This window comes from Eleginops maclovinus, chromosome 6 (genome assembly GCF_036324505.1).
Source record: "Eleginops maclovinus isolate JMC-PN-2008 ecotype Puerto Natales chromosome 6, JC_Emac_rtc_rv5, whole genome shotgun sequence".
In the NCBI taxonomy this organism is placed as follows: Eukaryota; Metazoa; Chordata; class Actinopteri; order Perciformes; family Eleginopidae; genus Eleginops; species Eleginops maclovinus.
In genome coordinates this window covers 18,103,584-18,129,598 of record NC_086354.1, presented here as the reverse complement: position 1 = coordinate 18,129,598, position 26,015 = coordinate 18,103,584, and the positions used below count along the sequence as shown (strand labels likewise).

The window sequence follows — 26,015 nt, the reverse complement described above, 5'->3', positions numbered from 1 at the left end:
GACTTGCCTTTGAATTGGGGAAAATCCAGTCATTTCTGAATGAATATGGAAAGTATGACTGTGTTCTTTTGCAGAGGGGGACTAGGGGTACCATGGATATATTCCACACTACATGGTGTTATTACAGAGCAGACATTATGTCACTGGTTGGCATTGAAGTCCTGCAGCTTGAAATGATACCATTCCTCTATTACTTTCGAGCCCAACCTAAACTTTGGGTTATTGTTGTTTCCACCTTTTTCATAGAAACATTTTGGACCGTTGCAACAACTGCAACCGCTCTCAGGGAATGTAATCAATGAAAGCATCTGAAACCTCATACTCTCTCTTCTACCTTTCTGCTCAATAATTCAACAGCAAGCGTAGCCTCTGTGGGCATTCACTGTGAAAGGGAGCGTGTGACCTCCAGCACAGCAGCAGGTGGCATAGTGCAAGCGCTAGCAGTGTGCAGAAAATGATGTTAGCTTGTTTTGCTCTTTGGTGGCTATTTATAGTGGAATTTTTGCAGGTGCTGGAGAATATTTGGAACAAAACTGAACATATTGAACTTCAAGTGGATAAGTACTGACGATTAACACATCAGTGATGTTGCATCCATCAAAAATAATTTTACACTTTACTAGTTTCTTTTTTGGTAAACCAACAAGACATCCAACAGATCATAACCCAATTGATTTATGTGATGATTTTGTTTCCCACAAAACGTTTTCGGGACATTTCTGCCACCTTGAAAGCTATGCTACCTTTATAAATCACTTTACTGTCTTTAGGAATTACTGTTAAAGTGCTCAAGGCTGAAATACAATCTGAAGCAGTCAGGGCAAAACAAACGTCACCGATTCATCTATGCAGTCTGATGAAATGGAGATGAAAGCCACATAGTAAAGGAGCGCAAAACTAAAGCCAATTTGATTTTAAAAAAAAGGCCGACACATGCAAATGAGTCCAGACATTTTGACACAGGTGGAACTAATAACGTTAACGATGGCTTCATTCCAATTATGCTTGAAACCAGATCTAGCTGATACATACACCAATTATTAGATACATCTGGGTGTGACAAGTTAGGATGTCTATTTTGAGAAAATACCTATGCCAGTCAAAGATATTCGAAAAAGGAATGTTGTTTTAAATTAAGACTCCTATTAGAGCTTAAATGGACTTGAAAGTAAAACCCCACCTTTGGGTCCAAAGTGACTCATTTATTTTTACTTTAAAAGGCGAGTTAATATATTCTTAAAATAAAATACCTTTTTATCTGTTTTTCTGTTGGCTCACTGCCAAGGTTTGTAGTTTTCTGTGGATGGAAAAGTCTGCAAATGTTTAAGTCCTCTCCTTATTTTTTATTTAATATTTTCTTTGCTGTCTATTACTCTCCCACTTTGTAATTGAAACCATTTTCCAAAAAAAAAGTCCTCTAGTGCACAAGGAACCCAGACCAGATTAATCCAATATCAGTTGCAATTAATTTATCATGTCAAGACGGCTTGGGAGTAATACAATTTGTTAAATGACTGTCGAATCTCTGTTTTAGATTACGATGTCTGGTGAAGCAACTGGAGAGAGGAGAGGCTTCGCTCACAGACCTCAAGAAGAACCTTGAGTATGCTGCGTTGGTGCTGGAATCCGTTTATGTGGAGGAGACGAGGTAAGGAAACAAAGTGTTGACATGGTTCATTTGTTGAGAACAACAGCGCTTTAATGACAAAAGCAAGGCTTTGGAAAATGGAGAACTATCATGAGCATGGCAGTTTACCTGTGCTGTAATTATTAGTTTCATTTAAACCCTTTTTGTCGATCAGGGTAGTTACAGAATCTCTCAACGTTATGATGGATGATAGACAGAAATGTATAACACATTGCAAACCCTTTCTTACTCTAAAACATTTACTGAAGTGCTTACTGATCTATATATTTCAACAGCTTCATTATCCGTTACTTTTCTGATAAAGTAGTTATAGATTAAACTACCAAACGGTTAAAATGAACCCCACATTGACCAACTATAATATCCTTGCTACTTAATTACTATTACATTAATATAATTGATACTACTACAATATAACACTGACGTACCTGTATGTTTCCACTGACATGTGTATTGCTTCTTTTTCTCACCTAAATACTTCGTTAAACATGTAATATAATGTTTATGTCCCATATGTTGTATGCACAGTCAACATCTTCTTATCCCTTAAAACCCCAAAACATACCAGGTTGAGGGATTGGAAAGAAGGTTCTTATGTCAAATATATTTGAAGGTATGGTTAGGTTGAGGGAAAACACAAGGTCAGTGTATGTCAGTAGTTTAATGCAGGTCCAGAATCCAAGATATGACCAGGCTTATGGAATTATGTTCCCATCATTTAGATCCCACCAGATTAGGGCCAGCGATGTCACGACCACTCCAGGATGGAGGATGATGAAGTCCCCGGGGCAGAATCCATGTAGCACCATGATTATCACTGCAATGTCAATGCTTTCACTTTGCCATAAGAACATGTATTCAGTTCAGAGGGTGGAGACCAACAGGCTTTTCTCTTGATCCCCTGTCCATGTCAACACAACAGCGTAGCTGTAGAGCATTATGTCACACAATTGGATTTGAATACTCCCCATCATGGTGTTTCAACGGGCCGGGATGTTTTGATGTTATGTAAGAAGTGATAATATTTGATTGACAGCGCTGGGATTTTGAGTTTGATCCCCTGTGAGAGCAGAGCTGTGATAAATCCTAAATATTTTAGTAAGCCGTTAGTCTCTCTGCATCTGTCTGATTTTACCAAGCTTTGTTTTTCATTTGTTTGTGTCGTTCCCATTACACCCCTCTCCTCTCCCCTCTTTCAGGCGTTTGGTGGACACAGAGGATGAGCTCAGTGACATCCAGTCAGAGTCCGTGCCCTCCGAGGTTCGGGATTGGCTGGCCTCCACCTTCACCCGCCAGATGGGCCTGATGCTGCGGCGCAATGAGGAGAAACCTCGCTTCCGCAGCATCGTCCACGCCGTCCAGGCTGGCATATTTGTTGAGAGGTAAACCCGTATGTGATGCACAAACATAGAGCCACAGATCAATTATTCATATGGATCATCACCTTTATCTCTCCGCTGTTGGACCAGACCAATGTCTGTGCAGAGCCTTTCTTTATACAGTCTATGGTGGAGACGCGACAGACTTAAAGCTTTCCTATCAACATCTTTGGTTTGGCCTTGGATAATGAATGGACAACCACATTGTTCTTAAACGTTTCAGTGCATTATCTTCGCTTATACATTCCAGACATTTTGCAAAGCACTGTATTCAAGAGTTGTAACCTTTCAGGCAGAAATAGCATGGGGACTTGATACATGCTCTCTAAAGTTATCCAAGCAATAAAACAATTGACTGCTCCCAAAATGTAATTCTATTTACTGTATAGTGTGTAGCTGCAAAAATAAGCTGAATAGTTGATTGAATCAAATCAATCAGATGTTATTTCTATAAACGTTATTATATAGTAAAAAATATTATTCTCTCTGAGAGGATTTGCTGTAGTGAAATGCTAACAATGTGAACCTTTCTTCTCACAATCATACACTGTCTTAAGTTTCATTTTACAGATGCCAACACGAACACTAAAAGCAAATAGTGATTTATTATAGTCTGAAATATATACATATATTTTACTTAAATATAAGTAAGTAAATTATTGAACAGTCTTTTGTACAGGGAGAAGTACCGATATAATGTAAGTGAAGAAGGGAGATGTTCTCGAGGTCGTTTGGGTTAGATTGTTATTGATTGGTTACGCAGTGCATGTTTCTTACATCTCTCGGAAAATGTGTGGCATTTGAGAAGGTGGAGAAGACAATTCAAAACTCCAGTGAGCTACAACTTGGTCTTAGCCCTGGCGTGGTTCTTTAACATTTCAATCTGTGTGAAATATGTGTGCGTCCTCTGCACAGTGACTCACTCACCTGAGTCGACCATACATCATCCCAGCCTTGGCAAGCGCAGCTACATGTAAACACAATCATTCAGAGAGTTGAAAACAGCTCCCTCTCCAAGGCTACGCTTTATCGCACACTAACATGCAACATGCATTTGTTCATGTCAGTAAGCCTCAAACATGTAAGCTATAATCTTTTTTAATCTGTTTTTACAGAGGTCTGTCTGCTTTCAGACATTTACAATGAAGAGGCATTGGGTTCGGGAGGATGAAAAATAAAAGGTGGAACAGTGATAAAGCATGAGGCGTCCACCATTTTTAAATTTGACAACATTTTTGAATTTCTAGCATGGCCAGCTGATACAAAGGTGCATTCATGGAAGCCAGGTTAAGGATGTACCTAAGAAAATATGACATATTTAGTTCTATTATGCTATGTTTTTAGATGCTGCTGAGCAATGTAAACCAGCTATTGACTCCATAGAATATGGTTTTTTTTTCAGGGTTTATTTATATATATTCTCATATATTCAACAAAGCCTGAAATCTTTTGCTTTAACAGACTTGCAGGTTTGATTGTTGTCTCACTTAACCTTCAGTTTCATACTGTGATGTGTGGATTGGAGGATTTATAGAGACTCTTGGTGGGTAACCTTATAGGCTTTAGTGTGGTATAGTAACCTCTGGTGTTTAAACTCAGCGGTGCGCTTTATTTGATGTTTTTATCTCCTCCACACAGGATGTACAGACGCACCTCCAATATGGTGGGACTCAGCTACCCCCCGTCCGTCATATCTGTGCTTAAGGTATTATCATGTGGCACACATCCGAGCTGAAGCGCACTGATATGAAATAACAACTTTGTACACTTATGTGCCACGAATAGTTATTTACAAGGATTTGATTTGCAGCACCTTTCATATTATCAATGTTTTTGAGAAGATGAATGCATTGTTTGAAGGTCACAGCAATATTTGATTTTTTTTTTTCCTCAAACAGCATGTTGACAAGTGGTCGTTTGACGTCTTCGCTCTAAATGAGGCCAGCGGAGATCATGCTCTTAAATTCATATTCTATGAGTTGCTTACAAGATACGACCTGATTAGCCGTTTCAAGGTAAAGCCACAAGGATATAACATACCTATAAAAATAATGTATACGGTACCAATGGTTATTGCTGCACCATTGTGTCATTAAAACAAGGAAAAACTGAATTATTCAGATCTGAATGACCTTCACATGTCCCCTTCATGTCTCTGTCTCTTAAGTGTTAGATCGTGTTGTTGTGTTTTACCAATGACCTTATTATAAAGGGGGTTGGACACATTGTATCTCATCTGATAGTGGTGAAGCTCATTTACCACAGCGTGTCATAGCTGAGGACCCTCAACTTTAAGTGACAGCATCTTAAGAGTAAATGACACGGGCAATGAAGCCGACATGAATACGTTATTATAGTCAGCAGTAACCTCAATGATTCACGATCCATGATTTTATGACATCAATTTCAGATGCAGAGGGTGCTATGCGTGCTTTGAAATGTTATGGGCTCATTATTTGAATAACTGAATAGACTTAAGAAGGTTTTTTTTTTTTAGCTGGCAGTCATTTGCTGTTGTTTTGTCTGCCATCAGATCCCAATCTCTGCGGTGGTGTCATTCGTGGAGGCCCTAGAAGTGGGATACAGCAAACATAAAAACCCCTACCACAACCTGATGCACGCTGCTGATGTCACACAGACTGTACACTACTTGCTACTCAAGACTGGCATGGTGGTGAGTAGTATTTGACTGAACACATGTTCAAATCCTAGAGGAACCAATTTAACAAATAGGCGTTGGTGTATATCCCTGTAGCAAAGCCAAGTCGAAGGAATCCTTTTATCCACATGATATTCGGAACATCTCTGTCAGCTGCGAGCCTAATGGCAACTTTGTCTGACAAGTTATCTTCTAAATATGGCTATTTTTTTAAGAGAACAAAAGACAACTCAGTCTGCTCGGGGCAGGTTCAAAAACATCAACCCGCATTTCAAAAATATCTGTCAAAGATTTGAGTTACATGTTTCTTGCCAAAACATTTTTTAATTTCTACTTTTCATATTTCATATTACTATTGTTCTTTTTCCATCTGGTGACCTATATTCCACTGGAGTAACTTAAGGGCCTTTTCTGATACCACATTATTCCAAAAACAAACAAACATGAGACTCGCTAAAGCACAGTTCAAAGTCCCCAACCAACCAAGCAGCCGGCCGCCCCCGCTTCCATTGTTTTTATTTAATCACCCTAATAAGGTGGCTGCGACAGCTGTCGACATGGTGTGTTTCTTTGGGCGGTGCCTTGCAGAGTAAACCACATTACTGCTAGAACCACGGGCTCCTGGGGGAGCAGGAGAACAGCATCTATCATTTTGCATGCCCTCCAGACTCCATTAAATCAACGATCAACAGGTCATTCATAAAGCCGGCCCCATGAGGAAATATACTGAGGGATGGGTCGGCCATCTTGCCCCGACCCACTTCCCAACCCACACCCCCTGTTCTTAATGACTCCCTTATCCCCCACTGTTGATTACTCACCAATATCGACTGGGTTTCCTGAGCTAAATCCCCACTCTGTGAGTGCACTCATGCACATCTCAGAAGGAAAATACCCACTCACAGGTGTGTGAAACACTCACAGATTAAAAATGTGCGGCTATAAATGGACGTCTTTATCTTTGAATACAGATGTTGTTGTTGCTCATATGATTAACCTTTTTTTTTCACCATTTCAGTTTTTGCCAGTTTAGCATTTAAGGAAAACCATGCAAGACTTAGACTAAGGGATCAATACCACTCATGAATGCAGTGTTCATTTTGCTAATGGGATTGACAAGGATTAAATCTGCAGATGAAAAACGAGGTGAATCAAATAACATTTCAAAATGTCCCTGCTTTGTACCAAAAGGGCCAGGCAAGACAAGTTTATTTATATAGCACCTTTCAACGCAAAGCAATTCGAAGTGTTTAAAAAAGGGTAAAAAAAAAGGTTCCTCATCTTATCTTTAATTTGTGAAGACAGTAAACCTATTAGGAACAATTATGTGTGTACGACACCTTGTAGTACAACCCTACAACAAAGGTTTAAGTGAACTCAAAATGTGCCTGAACACAAGTTTGTACAGTTATTAAGGAGCTAACTACAGCATCTGATTAGCTTAGCTTAGCTTAACTTAGCGTAGCATTGCATAGCTGGGCATAAAGACTGGATCCAGGAGGAAATGTTTCCAGTCTTTGTGCTTAGCTAACTGGCTGCTTGCTATAACTACTTATTAACAGTACAGTGATAAGACTGGTTTTCATTTACACATCTCACTCTCGGCAAGAAAAACAATAAGTGTATTCCAACAAACCTTTAGCTATTGCTTAAGGAGCTGCTGCTGCTACTTTCACGTAGTCCTTTCTCTTGCTGTAATGATAAATCATATACATCATATAAATAAAGGTTGTACCCAGGTTTTTCATTTATATTTGGTAACAATGACCATCCAATAACTGAGACTCTGTCTGGAGGAAAGGAGGGAGTTTTAAAGTGACAGTTTAAATGTGATAGTCAATAGACCTTGTCTTATCCAAAGCATCCCTTTAGCTTTTCTGACCTTTCCTGTATCATCTCCTCCCCATTAGTTTCCTTTCATCCCCAACGGTAATATATTCCCCATGCCAAATGCTTCTCTCGGCATCCTTTGTTTCACTTTTCTCCTCTACATCATGCTGTCACAACAAAGTGCTCCCTGCATCCTTTTTTAAATTCTCTGGCTTTTCATTTCTCTTCTCTAATTTCTGTCCTTTCTCTCCTCTTCTGTTCATTAATCTTTCCTCCTTTTTTCCTGTCAACGTCGACCCTGTCATTTCCATCTTGTTGCCCTCCTTCCTCTTTTATATACTAATATCCCCCTCCTCCTCCTTCTTCTTTTTCTAATTCTTCTTCGTCTTCTTCTGCTTCTCTTCACAGCATTGGTTGACTGAGCTTGAGATCTTTGCCATGATCTTTGCGGCGGCTGTGCACGACTACGAGCATACGGGGACGACAAACAACTTCCACATTCAGACAAGGTAATGGATCATAAAATCAAAAATGCATGGCACTGACTCACCAGATCAATGTTTTCATTTGCAGCAAGAGGGCTTCACAGTCACACTGAGATCGCCTGCAGTGCTGTGCAGTAATAACACTCGGGCGGGACGGGAGTCCAAATGAACTCCCAACTCTTTGCCCTTGATAACTTGGGTTTGAAAGAACATTGTAACAAACTCATTTTGTATACATATAATTAAATGAATAAATTAAACTTTTTGTTGACAAATACTGTCTTCATAGCCTTCTGAAACGAGTCCTTATTTCCACCCTAACCCCTTGCCTAGCCTTCATAAAATGGTCCAGATTCCTTTCATTCACATTGTTGAACTTCTAAAACCTTATATAAATATTGAATTCTATAAGTCTTATGTTACACATTTATTCTTGATCAACAAGCTAGTTTTCTAATTTTTTATCTTAACAAACATCTCGTTCCGTGGGCAATTTTCAATGACATACTGAGGGTCCATACAATGAATAAATGGAGAGCCATTAACTTAATCTGGTTTGTATTGTTTGCATACTGTATGTATTTGACAATAGGCATGTCGCTTTTGATATATTATTGATACCGTAGATGTTAACCAATCATGGGCTTTGTTGTGTTGTTTGATTTTCTCCCTTTAGACAGTGGACTCCCTTAAAGTGACACAAGATACACTGAAGGATTAACAATTTTGAGGGGTCTACTATCTCTGTATAAGCTGTTTTTGCCAATAAAGGCTAATATAACTATTGCTTTGCTTTCTCTCTGGCAGGTCAGACACGGCTATCCTGTACAACGACCGTTCGGTGTTGGAAAGTCACCATGTCAGCGCCGCCTACCGCCTGCTGCAGGACGACGATGAGATGAACATCCTCTACAACCTCTCCAAGGACGACTGGAGGTCAGTGAGACAGATAAAAGACAGACAGTAAGATGAGGAGAGACAGGGTGGTGAAAGAGCTGAGTGACAGCAGCAGAAGAAAAAACTCAAGAGATTTACTAGTACAAGTCAGATCGAGAGGCAGGTCAAGCGGAACGGTTTCAAGATGTACCTATCGCCCCAACATGACCTTATCTCTTATTTCACAAGATTCACAACTATGCTCAGTGGAGCGAAATTCTGAAGAGTTACATTACCTTCAAGGTCCAACAGCTTTGTGACCAAAGGAACTGTTATGTGTGATAATTCATTGAAGTAGAAAGCTGCAATCTGATTATAAATATAATAATAGAGTCTCAAAAACTGTGTAGGCTGGCTTCATTTACTTCTAGCCTCATCCAAAATAAGTCAGATTTTATTACCTGCGAGTTTGACAGTTCATTACACAACACATGGCTCATGTTTTCCTTGTCTTTGTTTTCATCCAGAGAGCTGCGGGCTCTGGTGGTGGAGATGGTGCTGGCCACGGACATGTCCTGCCACTTCCAGCAGGTTAAGGCCATGAAGAACTTCCTACAACAGCCCGAGGGGTCAGTTGACTTCATTTCTGTTGTTGTTTTTGTTTTTCCTTTCCTATTGTTTACACTCTCTGCCCTCATCACCGCAATTTGCATCCTCATTAACCCTGTCATTAGCCACTGTGTACTAACCTCCAGTTGTTTACAACCCAATTAACCCTGCCCTGAGGATGCACTCAAACATAACACTCATTAATGTTAATATCAGATGGGGATTGGGACGATATCTGTTCCTCATGTGTTGTTTGCTCCAAATAAAAAAGGAATGAGTATTTTGTAGCCAACTAGAACCAGGATCATGCATTTTTCAGTCCAGGTATACAGTAGGGTAATACTACAGGCCCTCTCAGGCCCAAACACTGGATGGTTTGTGTGCTGGAAGTCTGCACAGGACTTCCACAAGAGTTATAGTGCAATCTCACCAGATTTGGCATGGTGAAATTTATTTGCTCACTGCGGTGAAAAACAGCCGGCAGCACAAAAGTTGCTGCCAGCTTCTTTGGCACACTGTAGAAGGCTAGAGCTAAGATGACCTGCTGCGTCACACAAGATATAAAATATTGTGTTTCCCAGCACTGATGTTCTGCTTCTTGTTTTTTTTCAACAACTTTCAACATAAACTTGAATGTGTTAAAAAACATACGATACACAGACCACGTTGAAGCTGTTAGCTGTCTCTCAGCAGCGTGGAGAAAAGGCATCGATCTTCTGTTAAAATCACGCATTTCTACTCTCGTCACATGGGCATATCCCCGTCTCTTCTATTGGCTGATGTCAACGGAGGAGGATCCATGACGTTCTGCTTCTCATGATGTCTGCAGCGCCATTTGTTGATGTAGTCATGACACTTCCACCTATGATATTCTATTATACAATTCTTCTGAGGTTTATTGATTATTAAACACTTAATAGTATTAATGCAGCGTCAATGAATGAGAGGTAGTGGCGGACTGTTTAGTGTGTAACCACGCGTCATTCTCCCCCTACTCATATATACGATACAGTATAAGCTATATGCTAACTGAGGCTTAAAACAGTTCAAAATCTGGTCTGTCGGGAAACAGTGAATAATATCCTTTAATGTTCCGTCACAATATATTGATTATTCTTACAAGAGCTAGCATGACTGTCACAAAGTAGACTAACTACTCTCTGTTTTGTAAAATTTGATGGTGGTGGTTAAAGCTACTGTTACAGTTACATGCCAACAACCTTGGTTTGGCCATGAGACCTTTCTGAATGTGTAACCCCTTTCCCCCTGCCCCAATTGTTGGCGTAGAAAACACAGTAACTGTTAAGCAATGTTTAAATAGATACTGGTCCAGTACACATTCCACTTCACTACAAGGATTGAAGGACTCGTTAAAGCAGCGTCTGGTGAAGAAGAGTGCTGTTTTTTGGGACATTTTTGCTCCTATTCTGTAGTAAAGTGTCCTGTGTCAAATAAAAAGGCTTTATTGCAGAGATAAATATTCCTTACAGAACGGAGCAGCCAGACTGCAGCCAGTACTTCCTTTTCACACATTTTTATCACAGCACTTTCCACAGTGACTGAAAGCCGAGATTGCTCAACATGCAGACAAAAAAAAAAGCAGATTGCAAAAAAAAAGAAATAAGAGAGAGCTATCAAGCAAGCTATCATATGACGAGATGAGTCATCACTGCTGATAGAGCTGCAACGCTGACTGAGAGGAGGCTGGAAGAAACCCGTTGACCTCTGGGTACCGGTACTTCTTTTCACTGTGATATTGCACAGCGCTAATCATGATTTAGAAAAAGGCTCAGAAAGCAGTGATGTGGCGAGAAGCAGCTTCCCGAGAAAACATGTACGAATCAACAACACTGAGATTCCTGCTCATGAGTATATGCTATAAAGAGTGCTGACAGGAAAGTAATCACCAAGCTATGGTATAGGGTACACACACAAGCGCACATAAACAAGATTGCAGTCGGCAGGAAGCTGTATTGCTGAATAGACTTTAATGTAAGGTAATTCAGACCCATCCGATCCCGGCCTGCTTTGAGTGCACTTTAAGACCCAATCTGCCGCAAATGGAATGAGGGGAAATTTGAGCCGGTCTTTCTCACCTCTGTTTAACCTTGTGCTGTGTGTGTGTGTTTTCAATCGTGTGCCTATTTCCATATTGGACTGTGTCTGCTCATTCATGCGTCAGTCCATTTAACATGATATTTTGATATGGTTATTATCAGGTGATATCTCAGACACCACTGATGTCTGATGAGGTGAGATGATGCGTCTTCACACTTGTTCTGGTGTGGAGAACCGATTTGCTGGAGGCAGTATGATGGGGAATTATTATGGGTTTAAAAACAAAAGACACTTTCGATGGAAGTTTCTTTTTTTTTTAGATGTCTGTGCATCTGCGTTTCAAAGCACATGCTAATAGATGTCAATGTATATCGCTGGTCTTTTGAAATATGCAACCTGCAATGGTGGGACTCCATCTGCTGCTCTGCTCTGAAACTGTTTAATATAGCAGTAGAGATTATCGCTGCACATGTCACGCTAGGATAATAGGTTTAACATTTTTGCAGAGTCTATTACAAAACAATATCCATGCACATTGACTGTTAGTTGATCCCTCTCTCATGAAACTCCAATTTAAGTAATGGGGGATATATTCTATAATAATTTTGCGTAAATATGCATTTTAACTTGGGTCAAAACTAACAAATGTATTCAGAGTTAGCCAAATGAGGACGTTATCCTTTAAACGTAATATCAGTCTGAATACATACCTCATAAAATGGCAAAATTCAAGACTTTACTGAACATATACAAGACTGGAAATGTTTTCCTCCTATTGAATTTTTTTTATATTCTATTGGAGCTGTTCTTGCACAGAGTGTCATTTTGACAGATTGATGGAAAAACATTCGCAGCTGTGCCACATTTATCCCATTTTTCTTTTATGATTGACCCTTCAGTCTTCAGGGACGCTCAGTGTTTCAGAAATGTTCTTGTATACTTCCCTTGCTTGGTATTTTTCAATGACCTTGATGCAGGTTTTGTCTTGAAGGTGTTTGGCCTCACAATTTAGATGAGTTATTATACAGTAGTAACAATAAAACCATTGGGCTGCACCTGTAGTCATTGAGGTGTCATATTCAAAGGCTTCCTGCAGGTTTTAATTGATACAAAATTGGAATATCTTGGTCTGTTTTTCAGCATTGACAAACCCAAAGCCCTGTCCCTGCTGCTGCACACAGCTGACATCAGCCATCCAGCCAAAAGCTGGGACCTCCACCACCGCTGGACCACCTCTCTACTGGAGGAGTTCTTCAGACAGGTCAGTGTGTGTTCTCTGCCAGGTCAAAGTGCTCCATATGAGGCTGGTCCAGTGTGTTTTTCAGTGCTTTGAATATGTAGAGGTAACATGGCGGGATTTTCAACTAGTAACACACACAGACATAGATATTAAACATTTTCATAGAGAAACAACCATTTAAATGATGCCATTACTGTAAGCACGCAATCTTATAGAGCCCTTGAATGGGCTAAGATAAGATGTACTTTATTCATTTCCAAAAATTGGGAAAATCTTTGTTGCAAAAACATAAAAAAAGAAAAGGCATTGACAAAGTAGAAATAAACTATCTACTATAAAACATCTCAAAAATAAAACTAGAAATAAACCGGCATTACAAAACACAGATGCCCGTGAAGATGAACAAATCTATACGCTTTGTGACAAATAAAACACTTTTGAAGGGCCCACTTTCAGTTCACCATTGTAAAACCTAACCTGACATTAAGACCTCATTCTTATTGTTGAAAATATCCTAAATAAAGTAGCTCAAATTCAGCTTTTGATTGTGTCACATGATCTTCATCAGCAGAAGGAGTTCAACCCATTTGTCAGTAAGTTTCAGATATTTTGAAAAAAAACGTTATATACTTTGGCTTCAAAAGTTGAGACGGAGAATCCTTGACTTTCATGTCACACCTGTGCTTTTCCTGCAATGTGAACAAAATCCGCTATTGGACGATCTGTTGAGAAACGATTCTCCTGGCAGGATTGCCAAAAGATGAAACACTAGTTTTGATATTGATTCCACTTTTTTTTCACAGTAGTTCACTTTCAATACTTTTAGCCGCTCCTTCGGTGCTGGATGAAACAAAAACTGCAATGTGTGTTCAGACTAGGAATAACGTAATGGTTATATTAATTATACATTGATTAAATAACTATAGCCCCCAAAGGACTCCACATTAGTTTGATCTGCAGTCATATTTATAAGTTTAATTGCAGACACTCTTCTCCTTGTCATCATTAGAAACCATGCCATTATTTTTGCTCCATGGCAGATTCAAGTGTAGGACCTCTTTGACAAAACAAAGCATTCAGCTATAAATAATAGATTGTGGATTTGTTTATGTCAAACAGAAGGACAGGGGTCTAACTGGGGTCACATTGCTTTCATCTCTTCCATTATTAATCCACATTGTTCTCATTATCAGTGCTATTGTTATTGTGGCTTTTTTCACGATGCCTTTATCTCCCGGGATACGAATCCCCGATAAATAGCTCCGCCAAAGAACATTGCCTCCCGACTACACATCTCATCTCTTTGTGACAAAAAAAGTCAGGGGAGAAAATGAAACACATTTGTGGCCCAAAAGCACTCGGGGCGAGGGCCAGACAAATCCAAAGCCTGATGATGGAAGTGTGAGTGTATGCGGTATTATGTCGGTGTGTACAAGTGTGTATCTGAATGTGCATGTCTGGAGGCTGCGGCACATTTTTATAGAGAAACTGAGATTGGCTTTGACTGAGGTGGCTGCTGTATTTTCAGGGGGACAAAGAATCAGAGCTGGGCCTGCCGTTCTCTCCACTCTGCGACAGAAAGTCCACAATGGTGGCCCAGTCCCAGATCGGTGAGTGTCTTCTTCATCTTCACCTACACCACCTGCACGAGTGTGTGTGTGTGTGTGTGTGTGTGTGTGTGTGTGTGTGAGTGTGTGTGTGTGTGTGTGTGTGTGTGTGTGTGTGTGTGTGTGTGTGTGTGTGTGTGTGTGTGTGTGTGTGTGTGTGTATTTCGATCTGCCAAATAACAAAAAGGACAGAGAACAGTGTACTCAATAGAGACCAGATTTATGATAAAGTTGTCTGTTCTTCAAGAGCTCTGTTCTTTACCAGCATATATTTTATGGGTCTTTAAAGAGTAAATATAAAATGTCACTGGATGTTTGTTTAAATGTATTTATTGACTGGCTGCAGTGGTTTGTGGCAGGACTTTTTAAACCCTGAGTAGTATCAACAGATTTCCTCTCAGTTTGTGAAAAAAACACAACAACTTCCATCAAAAAGATAAAGCAGCCTGGATGTTGCCTGAAAGTCCAAATCCAGGGCAGAGACTCCGTAATTCACTCAACCATGGCTTGTTCTACTAAATCTTCAGCTTTTGCAGGATATGATGTGTAGAATCAGTTTTTTCTTTGAGAATTAAATATGTCTTTTTACTTCTTGGGCATATGTTTCATCATTCACATGCTCTCTTTGCCCAGGCTGTTTTATTTTGGTGTCATATCGCTGGAATTTAACCGGAATTTACCTTGAGATGATTTATTCTTTAGGTTTCACAATGATTCATTCCCCCTCCTTGCCGTAAGCCGCTCTGCTGTTCTTGTCAAGTTTGTAATTGTTGTTGTTTCTTTTTTTCGCTTAGTCATCGTTTTTGGCTTTCACCAAAGTTTACTCGGCTCTACCTCCACACAATTCTAAGTCATGATAGTTTCTTGTAAGAACAACATTATTATTTAATATGGACTGGAAGAGTTTCAAGCCATTTTGAAACGCTCACCAGAGGATCTTGTTTATTATTCTTAATATTACAAATTCCAGCCTTACAGGGATTTTTCTGTTCTTCTTTTCGTGAAAGTCTGCATGAAATAATATAAACACCTAAAAAAGTTGTAATAGATTAACTGGTTTGCTGATATCTTTGTCCCCAGGGTTCATCGACTTCATCGTGGTGCCCACCTTCACTGTGCTGACGGACATGATGGAACGGATCGTCAAACCGCTCATCGACGAAGCCTCCCATTCAGGTTTTGCTGGCTTTAGACGCTCAAGGTAGGTTGCAGCACATTCACTGAGAGATCATTTGCATCCCCACAAGTTTGGATGCTGCTCAGTAGCAGGACTAAGCAGATGGGGGGTGACTGTATGCAAATCTGGGCACATTTTAATCAAGCAGCCAGCTTAATCAAGGATGGAAAATCTACTGTTTTCTACCCTTCACCTCTCGTACCTGTCTGAGTAACTGCTGGCTCAATGACGTGATTAAACCTCAACATCTCTCTGCAATAACAGCATATCTAATGCAAGAGGGGAGAACAGCAGATGAGTCTGCCATGAATAATCCATTTCCGTGCGTGGAAATGTCTCCACCTTTCATTTGGGCAAAGCTACACACCTTGAAATTGATACTTTAGAGATGCTAAACTCATCATCCCTTCTCTCGTCGTCTCTGAGCAAGAGTGGGCTTCATTGAAGGTTTGGCATTCACAAAAGCCTCTCCTGGTACAAAACAACCTTTTTTTGTGTTCACTGGCTTAATTAATTGGCTGAATACTTTTCTTTTTTCGCATACTTAATCAGATATGTGCAAGGCTTTGAAACCATGCTAATAGGAAAGTAAATTCTACTCGCTCTGGCATTACTTTTTAAACCGTTAAACCATCCAGAGAAAGGTATTTAAATATAAGTTAAGACTGTAATTGGTGTCTTTTAAAGTGAGTCTTTTGAAGAAATACAGCAGTACTGGGGGAGTCTGGCTCTGCATCTTTCGTTGCACCTGCACATCAATACCAGGCTCCCTGTTCTCCTCAACAGCAGTCATTAGCATCACTCAGTGGGCCTCCAGCCGGAGTTAACAGCGTGGAAATCTCAGATAGTGTTACCATTTGTCCTTTCTCCTTCTCCTCGTACACACCTGGGTGCTTATGGACTTTTCTCAGACTGTTTCTCCACAACATTTATAGCTGCCTTCAATCATCTGTAACTATATCTGTTTTCCCGGCCTGCTTTGGATTATCTACCTGTCTGTCTCTCTTCTTCTTTTAATGTGCCTCTGAATCTGAAAAGCTCATGTTATTTTTAGCAGATCTAGGAATAGAAATGTCAGTCTGTTGATCTGTTGGTCCTCCAGCAGGCATTTGTGTGCCCCATGAGATGAATTGAAAAAACTAATCCCTAAAAGGAACACACAGAAATGTCCATAAAGATGTGGGACTCACAAGAGACATATTTGGAAATATAAGGAACAGAGTTGAAGCAGCACAGAGCGACATAAAGCAAAGTATGGGACAGGTTCATCTTTCATCAGACATATGCCTTAAGTACCTGCTTCTTTTATTATGTTATTGTAAAGCAGGCCTCTTTTAAAGATATTGATTCTCAAACCACGCTCTGAGACTTTTTAGAGCTCATCCCAGAAGAACAAGATACATTCTTAAACTTTTTTGGACATGATTAGCTGAGTAGCACTCTTAATGACGAATAAACAATACCGGGTGCCTCCTTTAACTTTTCATCCGGTGTCAAAAATCTGCGCTTGTTTCTGAATAGATTACTTATCTCAAAAATCATGGCAGAAGAACTCACCTCCGTCTCCAACAGCGCTATGTAAACCGTACCATCTACATTCAATCTTTCTTTGATTAAAGACACCGGTATATCCAGTGTCTCAAACCTGAACTCCGTGAAATTGAGCTCTCAAGTTAATTAGAGATCCTTTTGGGAATTTATGACATCCCGTTTATTCAGAAAAGCAAGCAAATATTCAAACACAAAACTTGTTCTCTGAGTTTTGAGGTAATCTTGTTTAAAATAGAGCAAATATATTCTTTCAAGTGAATGCATTACTTTAACTTAAACTTCCTTCCTTCTTCTTGTTTTCCTCCCCAGTCTAAACAGTATTGGCTCAGATGAGCCCAAGAGGCACAGTGTGAAGAGCTCCGACAGCAGCTCGTCGGGACAGAGCTCTCTGCTGATGGTGGACCTGAAGAACTTCAAGGCTTTGTGGAACGAAGAGGTTTACCAGAACAGAGAGAGGTGGAAATCTCAAGCTGCTAAAGGTACAGTACACCCCCTATAGCCACCAAAATATAATACAGGAAAAATAAAGGTCATTTGGGGACATTTACCGTCCAGGTAAGCCTGATTTGAGATTCACAAGGATGGGGATATATTTTTCATGAAGCTGCAATGCTCTTAACATCTGCAAAGCTTACCTTTTAACGGACCTGCGTTAGTTTGGGATATTCACAGAACAGCGCGTCCTCTTGCATATGTTTTTATTTGAATATTCACATAATCAAGATGGCACAACTTTCTAATTAAGCACCCACAAGTAGGAGTTCATACATTGTAAGTTAAAGCCTTATAAATAGTTGTATCATCTGATTTGAATCTGTAAGCAAAACCTTTTGCTTGTAGTGATACCCAGTCTGCGGATCTACACAGTGTTCTAGCTTCTTTCAGCTCCGGTTTCAAGCCAACTTTAATGTTTGGTTAACTTTCACCAACAGAGTCTGTTCCTCCAAAAAAGCTTCAAAAAACCCACTGTATACTTCCTGCCCAGCACCAAACAGCAGAGAGACACAGTAAGAGAATAGTTAGTGAAGCATTTAGCAGCTAGAGATCCAGATACTTCCCTCAGGAGTTGGTAGAAACAAAAACGAAACTCTGAATGAATGCTGAAGTTCCTCTTTAATTGCAGGATGTGTTAACAGGCAGATGTTTACTATGTCAACTTAACAGGTGATGAATGTGTTCGCAAGCTTGTTTGTGCTGCCTCCAAGTCTTTAAAGGTTTAGGTAAATAATCATAGAAGTCTTTTATCAGGTCATAAACAGAACAAATATCTCCAACTTTAACTTAGCTTTACGTAGTGCTGAATTAATGCACACTCATATGCTAACATGCCTCCCCCCTCCATGTGACCTCAGAGGCAGAGGAGAGAGCTAAAAGGGAAATTGAGGAGCTAGCCCAGCAGGAAGAGGCTATGGAGCCCCAGGAGGTCCAGACAGAACCAGAACAGCCTGAACCAACGGAGGACCAACCGGAGGGGGAGGAGCCTGAGTCACCAGAGGTCAGCCAAACACCAGATGGTAACACGGAGGAAACGGAGCTGGATGAGCAGCCTGAGAGCGCCTCACACAAGACTCCCCCCCTGCAGAACGGTGCGTCCCTTTAAATGTTAAATCCCATAGCATGATGTGACAGAAGGCGATTCCTCGAGAAGGCCTATACGATCCATAGGAACAGTCAGCCTGTCGTAATGAAAGTTAAAGAACGACAGGAAAAAACAAATCCTGTGTGACCCTTATATAAATGGGTCTCCGTATGTTATAGCAAAGTTTGTAGGAGATTTGTTGTGTATTTATATTATACACTATTAAGTTAGAAAAGGATTTCATTACCAGATGTATTCAATGCTAGAATAGACTCCACTAGCATTTAAACAGTGGGTTTGAACAGTGTTTAGCTGCACAGCATGGATTTATAATGGCTGACTGGCAGGTCAGGAAGGTGGAGGTGGAGAGGATGCTTTGAGGATTTTGTTTTGTAGTTTACAAAGACTAAATGTTTGCCGCCACTAAATGTGAGTCAGTGTGACGAATAACACGACTGTTCTCACTCATTCAGGAGAGTTGTCTGAAGGGACTGAATCTCCAGAGGGGGGAGAAAACAAGAACAAAGGAGACGATGGTGAGTTTATTCCTGCAGCCCACGGCTTCTGACAAAGAATTAAATAAACACAAGTGTCTACACTGGGATGCCATTTTCTAAGGTAGAGCCAGCTATAACTAATACAGTCTAATGCATCAGTCCTGCAAGAATAATAATAATATGGAGTTTATCGAAACAATCTTAACTAAATAATAAATAATAAATAATAATTTCTTGAGCTAAATAAACAAAAAAACGTTACTAATAAACAAAACACTAGGTGTATTTTGAACTGTTTCAATGTAATCTCCCTAATTCTTCTTTGGACTATAAAGAGATAGTATATGCACAGAAGAGTACTCTGCTTTAGGAGAAATGCACTGTTTGAGGAGCTACCTAATGCTGTTGTTCTGAGTTTGTATCGCTATGGTTTAAAAGAAAACACAATCCATGATAATTAGCCATCCTCCTGAAATTCAGAACAGTTTGTCAAATGATAATCTCATCTTTAATATTCCATGTTTTTGTTTCTAAAGCAGAGGTTACGATGGAATGAGCTGCATTGCATCCCTGCTGCGCTGCTGAAGATACTCTTTGCTGTTTGAGAGGACTCAAACTCAGACCAGAGGAAAGTCCATTGTTTGGGCTGTGTCGCCCTCTACAGGCCACCAAGAAAACTGACACCTTCTCTTCCGTTTCTCTCTGTGAGCAACTGTTTATTTTACTGCAAGGCTCCTGTTCGCAGAGCTCTACCCACGTGCATTAATCCTACCTTCCTGCTTACTGATGAAGATGATACAGAAGAAGATGACCTCACTACGACACGATGATGGGCTTATTTTTCATTTGCCAATCTTGCTTTGGGTTGTGTTTGTAACTCAGCCACAGACATGTAGCCATTGTCCCACCGCTGTTATGTATCGCTGTCTAAACTCACTATTAGATTTGAACACTTCGAGAACTTTGTAGTTTAAAAAAAGTTTATTTAGAGACAAAATTACGATCACGATTATTTATTTTGGTACGTATCGGAGCAGAAGGACTTCTGTAGCTGCTACACAGGATGTACAGCATGCTATTATGTGTAGAGTACGTTGGAGTTAAATTCACAGGTTAAAAGCACTACTATTTTACTAGAAAACTCATCCACTCTATGTAGAAAACCTGACTTTTTCCTGTGCTAGCTTGTCCAGTTTTATGTCCCTTAATACTTTCTTTTCCTATGACTTTCAGACATGGTGAAATTCTCCCAGCCATGTTTATATTTGTTGTGTGTGTGTTTCTGTCCTCTTTACTGTAAATATTTAACGTTTGTACATGTATGAATACAATCCACCAACAGATGTTTTTTGTTTGTTTTGGATTTAGTGTAAGATATCGCTGTGAGAAATGTCCAAAAATTAGAATGCAACTTCTGCGTTTCAAACATATCACACATTGTTTTGGGGTTTTTTTGTATTATAAAAAAAGTCCTTTTCTTTTTGTAAAACTGTTTTGCTTGTTTCCCATATGAATCATGCACTAGTTATCCTCACACTGTATGTAATTTCTTCGTCAAAAGACTTCTTCTCGATGCCTTCTTATATGTATTTAAGCTGTAGCAAAGAGTCAACATGGTTGCGGATTTAGAGAAATATATGTCTTTTATTTTGCAGATATGTTACAGCAGCTTCGCCTACGAGGCTGCTGGCGTGATGTTTTGATCGACATATTTACAGTGTGCTCGCTCTCCTGTCAGCCAGTTGAATCCATCATGCTTCTGTGATGCATCCGAGGCTAAGAGTCCAACCTGTATCTGCTTCTTGGTCGTTTGCCTGGTTTTTAAGGCTTGTAATGTTGTGTATAGGAGATGCAAATATTGCTTACTGTGCATATGTAACATATTGAACCTCCGCAATGCTGGTTAAGCTTTTACTATATACTTAATATGTGTAATTGGAAGAAAAAATACAATTTTGGCAGTATTTGCATAATGATTGACATGTTTTCCCCTATAAATTGTGCACTGTTATTATTTTTCCCTTTTGTTTTAAATGATTTTGGAATGAAAAATCCCCAAATTGTTGTTATTGTGCCAATATCAAGTAAGGGCACTTTTTGGATTTGATGTTATTATTATTGTTTGAAAGTATACTGGCATATGGGGGTTAAGCAACTCAACACCTAAACATTTATATACAAATGTAGGATTTATTTTCAGCCTCTTTGTTTTAATACACACTCCTCGTTTTTATATTATACCAGCGACTTTGGTATGGATAAAAAGCAGTTTATCACGTAATGTAACCACATGCAACTTTTACCTAAAGAACACAGTCAGTGGTTAGCAGGCCAGCTGGCTGAATGTGTGCCTATATAAATGTACTTTCCATTTGACACCTGTAGGAAAATTAATTGTGTGATGTCATTTGAATCTGTGCTGATCCAGGTACAGTCAAACAAAACAATTCATATCTTCCTACAATTACTCCAGTCTTGAGTCAAGACTTTTATTTTGTTGAAAAGTCTGTTTGATGTTGCAGAAGTATTTATAGTGGTTTATTTGGCTCTTTTTCATCTATTTTATAGCTGTGTATTTTGATTTTAGTTCTACTGTACTGTTCCCTGGATTGTCCAAAATGACGTCTTCAACGTGTAACGACATTTTACTTCTTTTTTTTCAAGTTGTGTCTCCTTTAGTGTCTAGTTTAGTGTGTGTCTGTTGGATATGTTTAATTCCACCAGCTCTGAAGTCAGAAAAATGTAATTGGCTCAAAGCTGTACATTTAAAATGTAACAATCATATAAAAAAATGGATTTATAAATAGAACAAATACAAACGCATCGTGTGCTCCGAACAGCCTGCCTGATACTTGGTGAAGCAGATTATATTTTCTGTACCAAGGGACCAACACATGTACAGTCTTGTAGTTTGCTCAATCTTTCACCTGCTACTGTGATAACCTACTGTATGAATATTTAACAAGAGTTTATACCAACCATAATCAGAAACATAGCTGTATTTATGACCTGTAAAGACTTCTAAACACGGTGTTTTGTAATTGTTACTACGGAACAGATTGTGTTGTTTGTTTAATGCTTTGTTTCCTTGTTTAGTTAGTCTGAATCACTCTATAATGATCGATCTCAAACTGTTCTAGTGACTGAGGTTAGATGGATGTAAAGCGTGTGTGTGTGTGTGTATGAGAAACTGCCGAAAAATACTTAATGTGCATTTCTGATCTCCTCACTGTGACCTGCTCTATCGATGAGAGTTTGAATGTGTGTGTGTGTGTGTGTGTGTGTGTGTGTGTGTGTGTGTGTGTGTGTGTGTGTGTGTGTGTGTGTGTGTGTGTGTACACAAACAAGTGTGTGTGTCTGAATGAAGGATTGAATGAGAAACAAAAAGTGACGCAGTGGACTGTTTAAAGCTGGTAAACAACTCTCACCGCCAAAAACATTTAAAAATTAAGATCTAATTCTCATATATTGTATATACCATATTAGACTTATGCCATAGAATTTGATTTCATATATACATCAGAAGTAGATGTATTATAAAGTTTAAATTATAAAAAGTGATGGTAATAAAAAGGTGAGTAGTCAAACTAGCTAACAGAAGAAAAAAACCGCCTTGGGTTAAACTCTCCTCTACATCCATGAACAGAAAGAAAGGCTTAGTGTGTATGGGGGTGTGTGTGTGCATGCATGTGCGTGTCACTGTCCCATGCCGGCCGGGCGGCCGTGTGTGCCACCATGCTCTGTGACTGCACAGCTGTATCAATAAATCTGGATTCAAAGGGCTCAGATCATGTCCGCCTGTCTTTATTTCTATATATGACATTTAAGAGGCACGCTGCTGATCGCACACATTAAACATCAATCTGGGAAGTGTAGCATCTAGGGCTGCAACATTTCTTGGAATTAATCAATCAACTGTGTAAAATGTCCATCAATATCCTAAACTGTGGCCATAGCATCAAAACTGGATTTTTTTAATTGCTGTAATAATTCGTAACGACTCCTGAGAGATCTCATCCTAATGTGCTGGAGTTTTTCACATACAGTGTTTCCGTGATTGAGTGTGAGGGGGTAGAGCAGCTTGGTGATTTCTCTCTGGCCATACAGAGTGTGTTTTATGCTCTTTCCTTAGAGCTTAGTGAGGTCGATTGTTCACTTGGGGCATCTGATCTGTCTTACTTATGCAGAACGAGTGCATTTCCCTCTCAATCAAGTGTACAATTCTTTCCTTAACTTAAGAAGTCGATAGTTTCATTGACATTCAGATCTGTAGTATTACAGTAAGCTATGACCACCATTTTTTATTAAATTATTAAGAATTTTAAGACTAATTTGCCAAATATGGAAGTTGGTACAGAAACAAGATGCTGAAGTCCCATATTAACTTCAGATAAACTGCATTCTGTCGGTCCCCCGTTTGAAGGGCAATTTGAGCTTCATATTTGTCAGTATGAAGGATGGCACATTCCTCATTTTGCTTATAGGCTTACAACAGCTCAAGGTGATGTCAAACAAAATGCTGCTTATTTTAATATCTAATGACAGAAAAAAACCATAAAATCTTCACATTCAAGCAGCTGGAAACAGGGAATATTCGATATGTTCTGCTTGATAAACATACAATCAATCCATTATTTAAATAATTGTTGGTTCATTTTCATTTAATCGGTCGAAAAGTTGATTAAACAACAACCATTTCTGCATTGTTTCTCTCCTTTTGAAGCTTGACCCCCACACTAACGCTAAAAGTCAGAATAATTTAAACAACTCTAATATTGTTTGGTGGTTGGCTAAAAAAGTCATTGAGACAATACCATTTAGTGTGGGCTTTAGACCCTTGTTTTCCCCTTATTCTTTTTAAAATATCCATTTAGTATTCACACACCATGGGCCTTTTCTCACAGCAGACATTTTGACTTATCTTAGGAAAGCTCAGGTGTTACTAATAACTCTAACGAGCGTCCCAGTGAGAGTGACAGTGAGCCGCAAGCACAATAACAGCACCTTGGAACCAGGAAGCTAAATGGATAAATCAGCCATCGTTAATTTGATTACCTACACCTGTTTCTAGGCGGCATTTTAACCATTTCTCCTGGGAAAAAAGGCCTTCATGCACTCTGTAGACCACAGACAATTCACTTAACACCGTGATTGATTGATTTCGTTTTTCTGATGTGTGGTAGAAACAAAACATTCAATATTCAAGTTTTAATATAAAACAAATGCAAAGTCCTGCATAAACACTGAGGCAGTATTCAATTGCTGCAGTTCTCTGGAAACGGCGGTGCATTCAAAGGCCCTTCACTTCGTTCCAAATATAATGCAGCAACATTTACTTGCAATGCATTTTGATAGTTTCCCTTTCATTTTCATACAATTGTACTAGAATAAGTAACACAGTACTTTTACTTTAGCGTAAACATCTAGCACCCTTTCATCCCTGAACTCAGACGTGAACTTTGCTTAATGCATTCCTGACATATTTTAGCTTACATATAAAACAGAACACTGTTAAAATACAGACAAAAAATGTACCAATCAAAAGCATCTAAAATAAATAGAAAATAATAAAACGAAATAAAATCACATAAAAGCTATTTTTAAAAAGTAGCTTTTTCGTATGAGTTTGTGTCAAATACTTCAGATTACATCATTACATTGTTTTTATATGAAAATTTGACCCTTTTCGAAACATTATATAAACAAAGCCAGTGGTGGGTTGACAGGAAGAATTCAGGCATTCAGATATGTTATGAGTAGTTGTTTAAAGAAAACATGCAACTAATCTGTAAAGATACATTTATATAATTGATCTATTATTAGAATTAAAACAGGAGTACTTATATTACTGAAACACATCAGCGTCTATAACTGAACATTTGTTAAGCATGCAATAATCCACTAGATGTCTCTGTTAGACTTTAAATCCCACTGAATCTCCACCAGCTCCACGTCTCTCCGGCTCAGAGGCCCGCAGCACTAAAAAATGATCAACTGACTTGATGTATACCGTGTCACACTCCCAAGACAGTCAGTATATAGCTCTTTATCCACCATATAGGCAGCTCCACAAACATTACACACCCAACGCATATTTATCACAAGCAGCATGCATATTCATGGGCAGGTTGATGGAGCTGGTGGAGGGATGTGTACGAGTTCTCAGCACAGTGCTGAGTGCCGCAGCAGAAGGCGAATGTTAATTCAATTATACGGCAGCTGTTCCTTGGTGCCCATGGCCACTGTGTTTGCACTAGAACAGAAATCTTGTATTAGGTCCCTCGCCATAAAAGACCATTGCCAGGCATGAAAATGGAGACTGCCTGTAACCAAAAGCTATCAACCGTATTTTAAAGAGCTTTTAATGCTTATTTTTGGCATGATTCAGGAATATGGTGAGGCTGCAAAGTAAGATTTGTGGTTGTTATTTTTTTAGTTTTGGCTCGCTGATTTATAAAGCTTTTGTTTTTGGTCATTATTCTTTTAAATAGTCAATCTGCTTGGAAGTAAAATGTGCAAATTAGTTTCTCTTTTCCTGGTATTAGCTCCAGTCAAGAGTGGTTGGATAAACACGACTGTGTGTCATGTGGTGGCAGTACTATGATTTTGTGAAAGCCAATTTACAGATACATCAAATCTCTTTCTTTGTGTGTGTTCTTGTGGATTTATATACTCAAGACTGTGTGTATTAGCACGCTTTGAACAGACAACATGTATGTCTTGGTCCTCATTTGCTCTCATACATGCAAATGCAGTTTGTCCATTATGAGAGTGTTGGTATTTGTGCTCCACCCCACCTCCTGTCCCATGCTCTGGCTGA

At 39.3% G+C, this 26,015-nt stretch overlaps 1 protein-coding gene across 2 annotated transcripts in view; it reads left to right on the top strand.

Annotated features, from left to right (window-relative positions):
* Positions 1 to 22,972, top strand: part of pde1cb (phosphodiesterase 1C, calmodulin-dependent b) — a 54,382-nt gene extending 31,410 nt beyond the window's left edge. The window contains exons 3-17 of one of the 2 annotated variants that reach the window (XM_063885870.1): positions 1,535 to 1,648; positions 2,848 to 3,030; positions 4,666 to 4,732; positions 4,926 to 5,042; positions 5,561 to 5,701; positions 7,925 to 8,025; positions 8,809 to 8,937; positions 9,405 to 9,506; positions 12,685 to 12,805; positions 14,313 to 14,394; positions 15,472 to 15,592; positions 17,429 to 17,598; positions 18,472 to 18,705; positions 19,172 to 19,234; positions 19,735 to 22,972. In XM_063885870.1, the coding sequence (XP_063741940.1) occupies positions 1,535 to 1,648; positions 2,848 to 3,030; positions 4,666 to 4,732; positions 4,926 to 5,042; positions 5,561 to 5,701; positions 7,925 to 8,025; positions 8,809 to 8,937; positions 9,405 to 9,506; positions 12,685 to 12,805; positions 14,313 to 14,394; positions 15,472 to 15,592; positions 17,429 to 17,598; positions 18,472 to 18,705; positions 19,172 to 19,234; positions 19,735 to 19,751 (1,762 nt within the window). In that variant the 3' untranslated portion in view covers positions 19,752 to 22,972. Of the gene's footprint in view, positions 1 to 1,534; positions 1,649 to 2,847; positions 3,031 to 4,665; positions 4,733 to 4,925; positions 5,043 to 5,560; positions 5,702 to 7,924; positions 8,026 to 8,808; positions 8,938 to 9,404; positions 9,507 to 12,684; positions 12,806 to 14,312; positions 14,395 to 15,471; positions 15,593 to 17,428; positions 17,599 to 18,471; positions 18,706 to 19,171; positions 19,235 to 19,731 lie in introns of both variants that reach the window. The other variant, XM_063885869.1, reaches the window with a different exon arrangement.
* Positions 22,973 to 26,015: the final 3,043 nt, after the last annotated feature.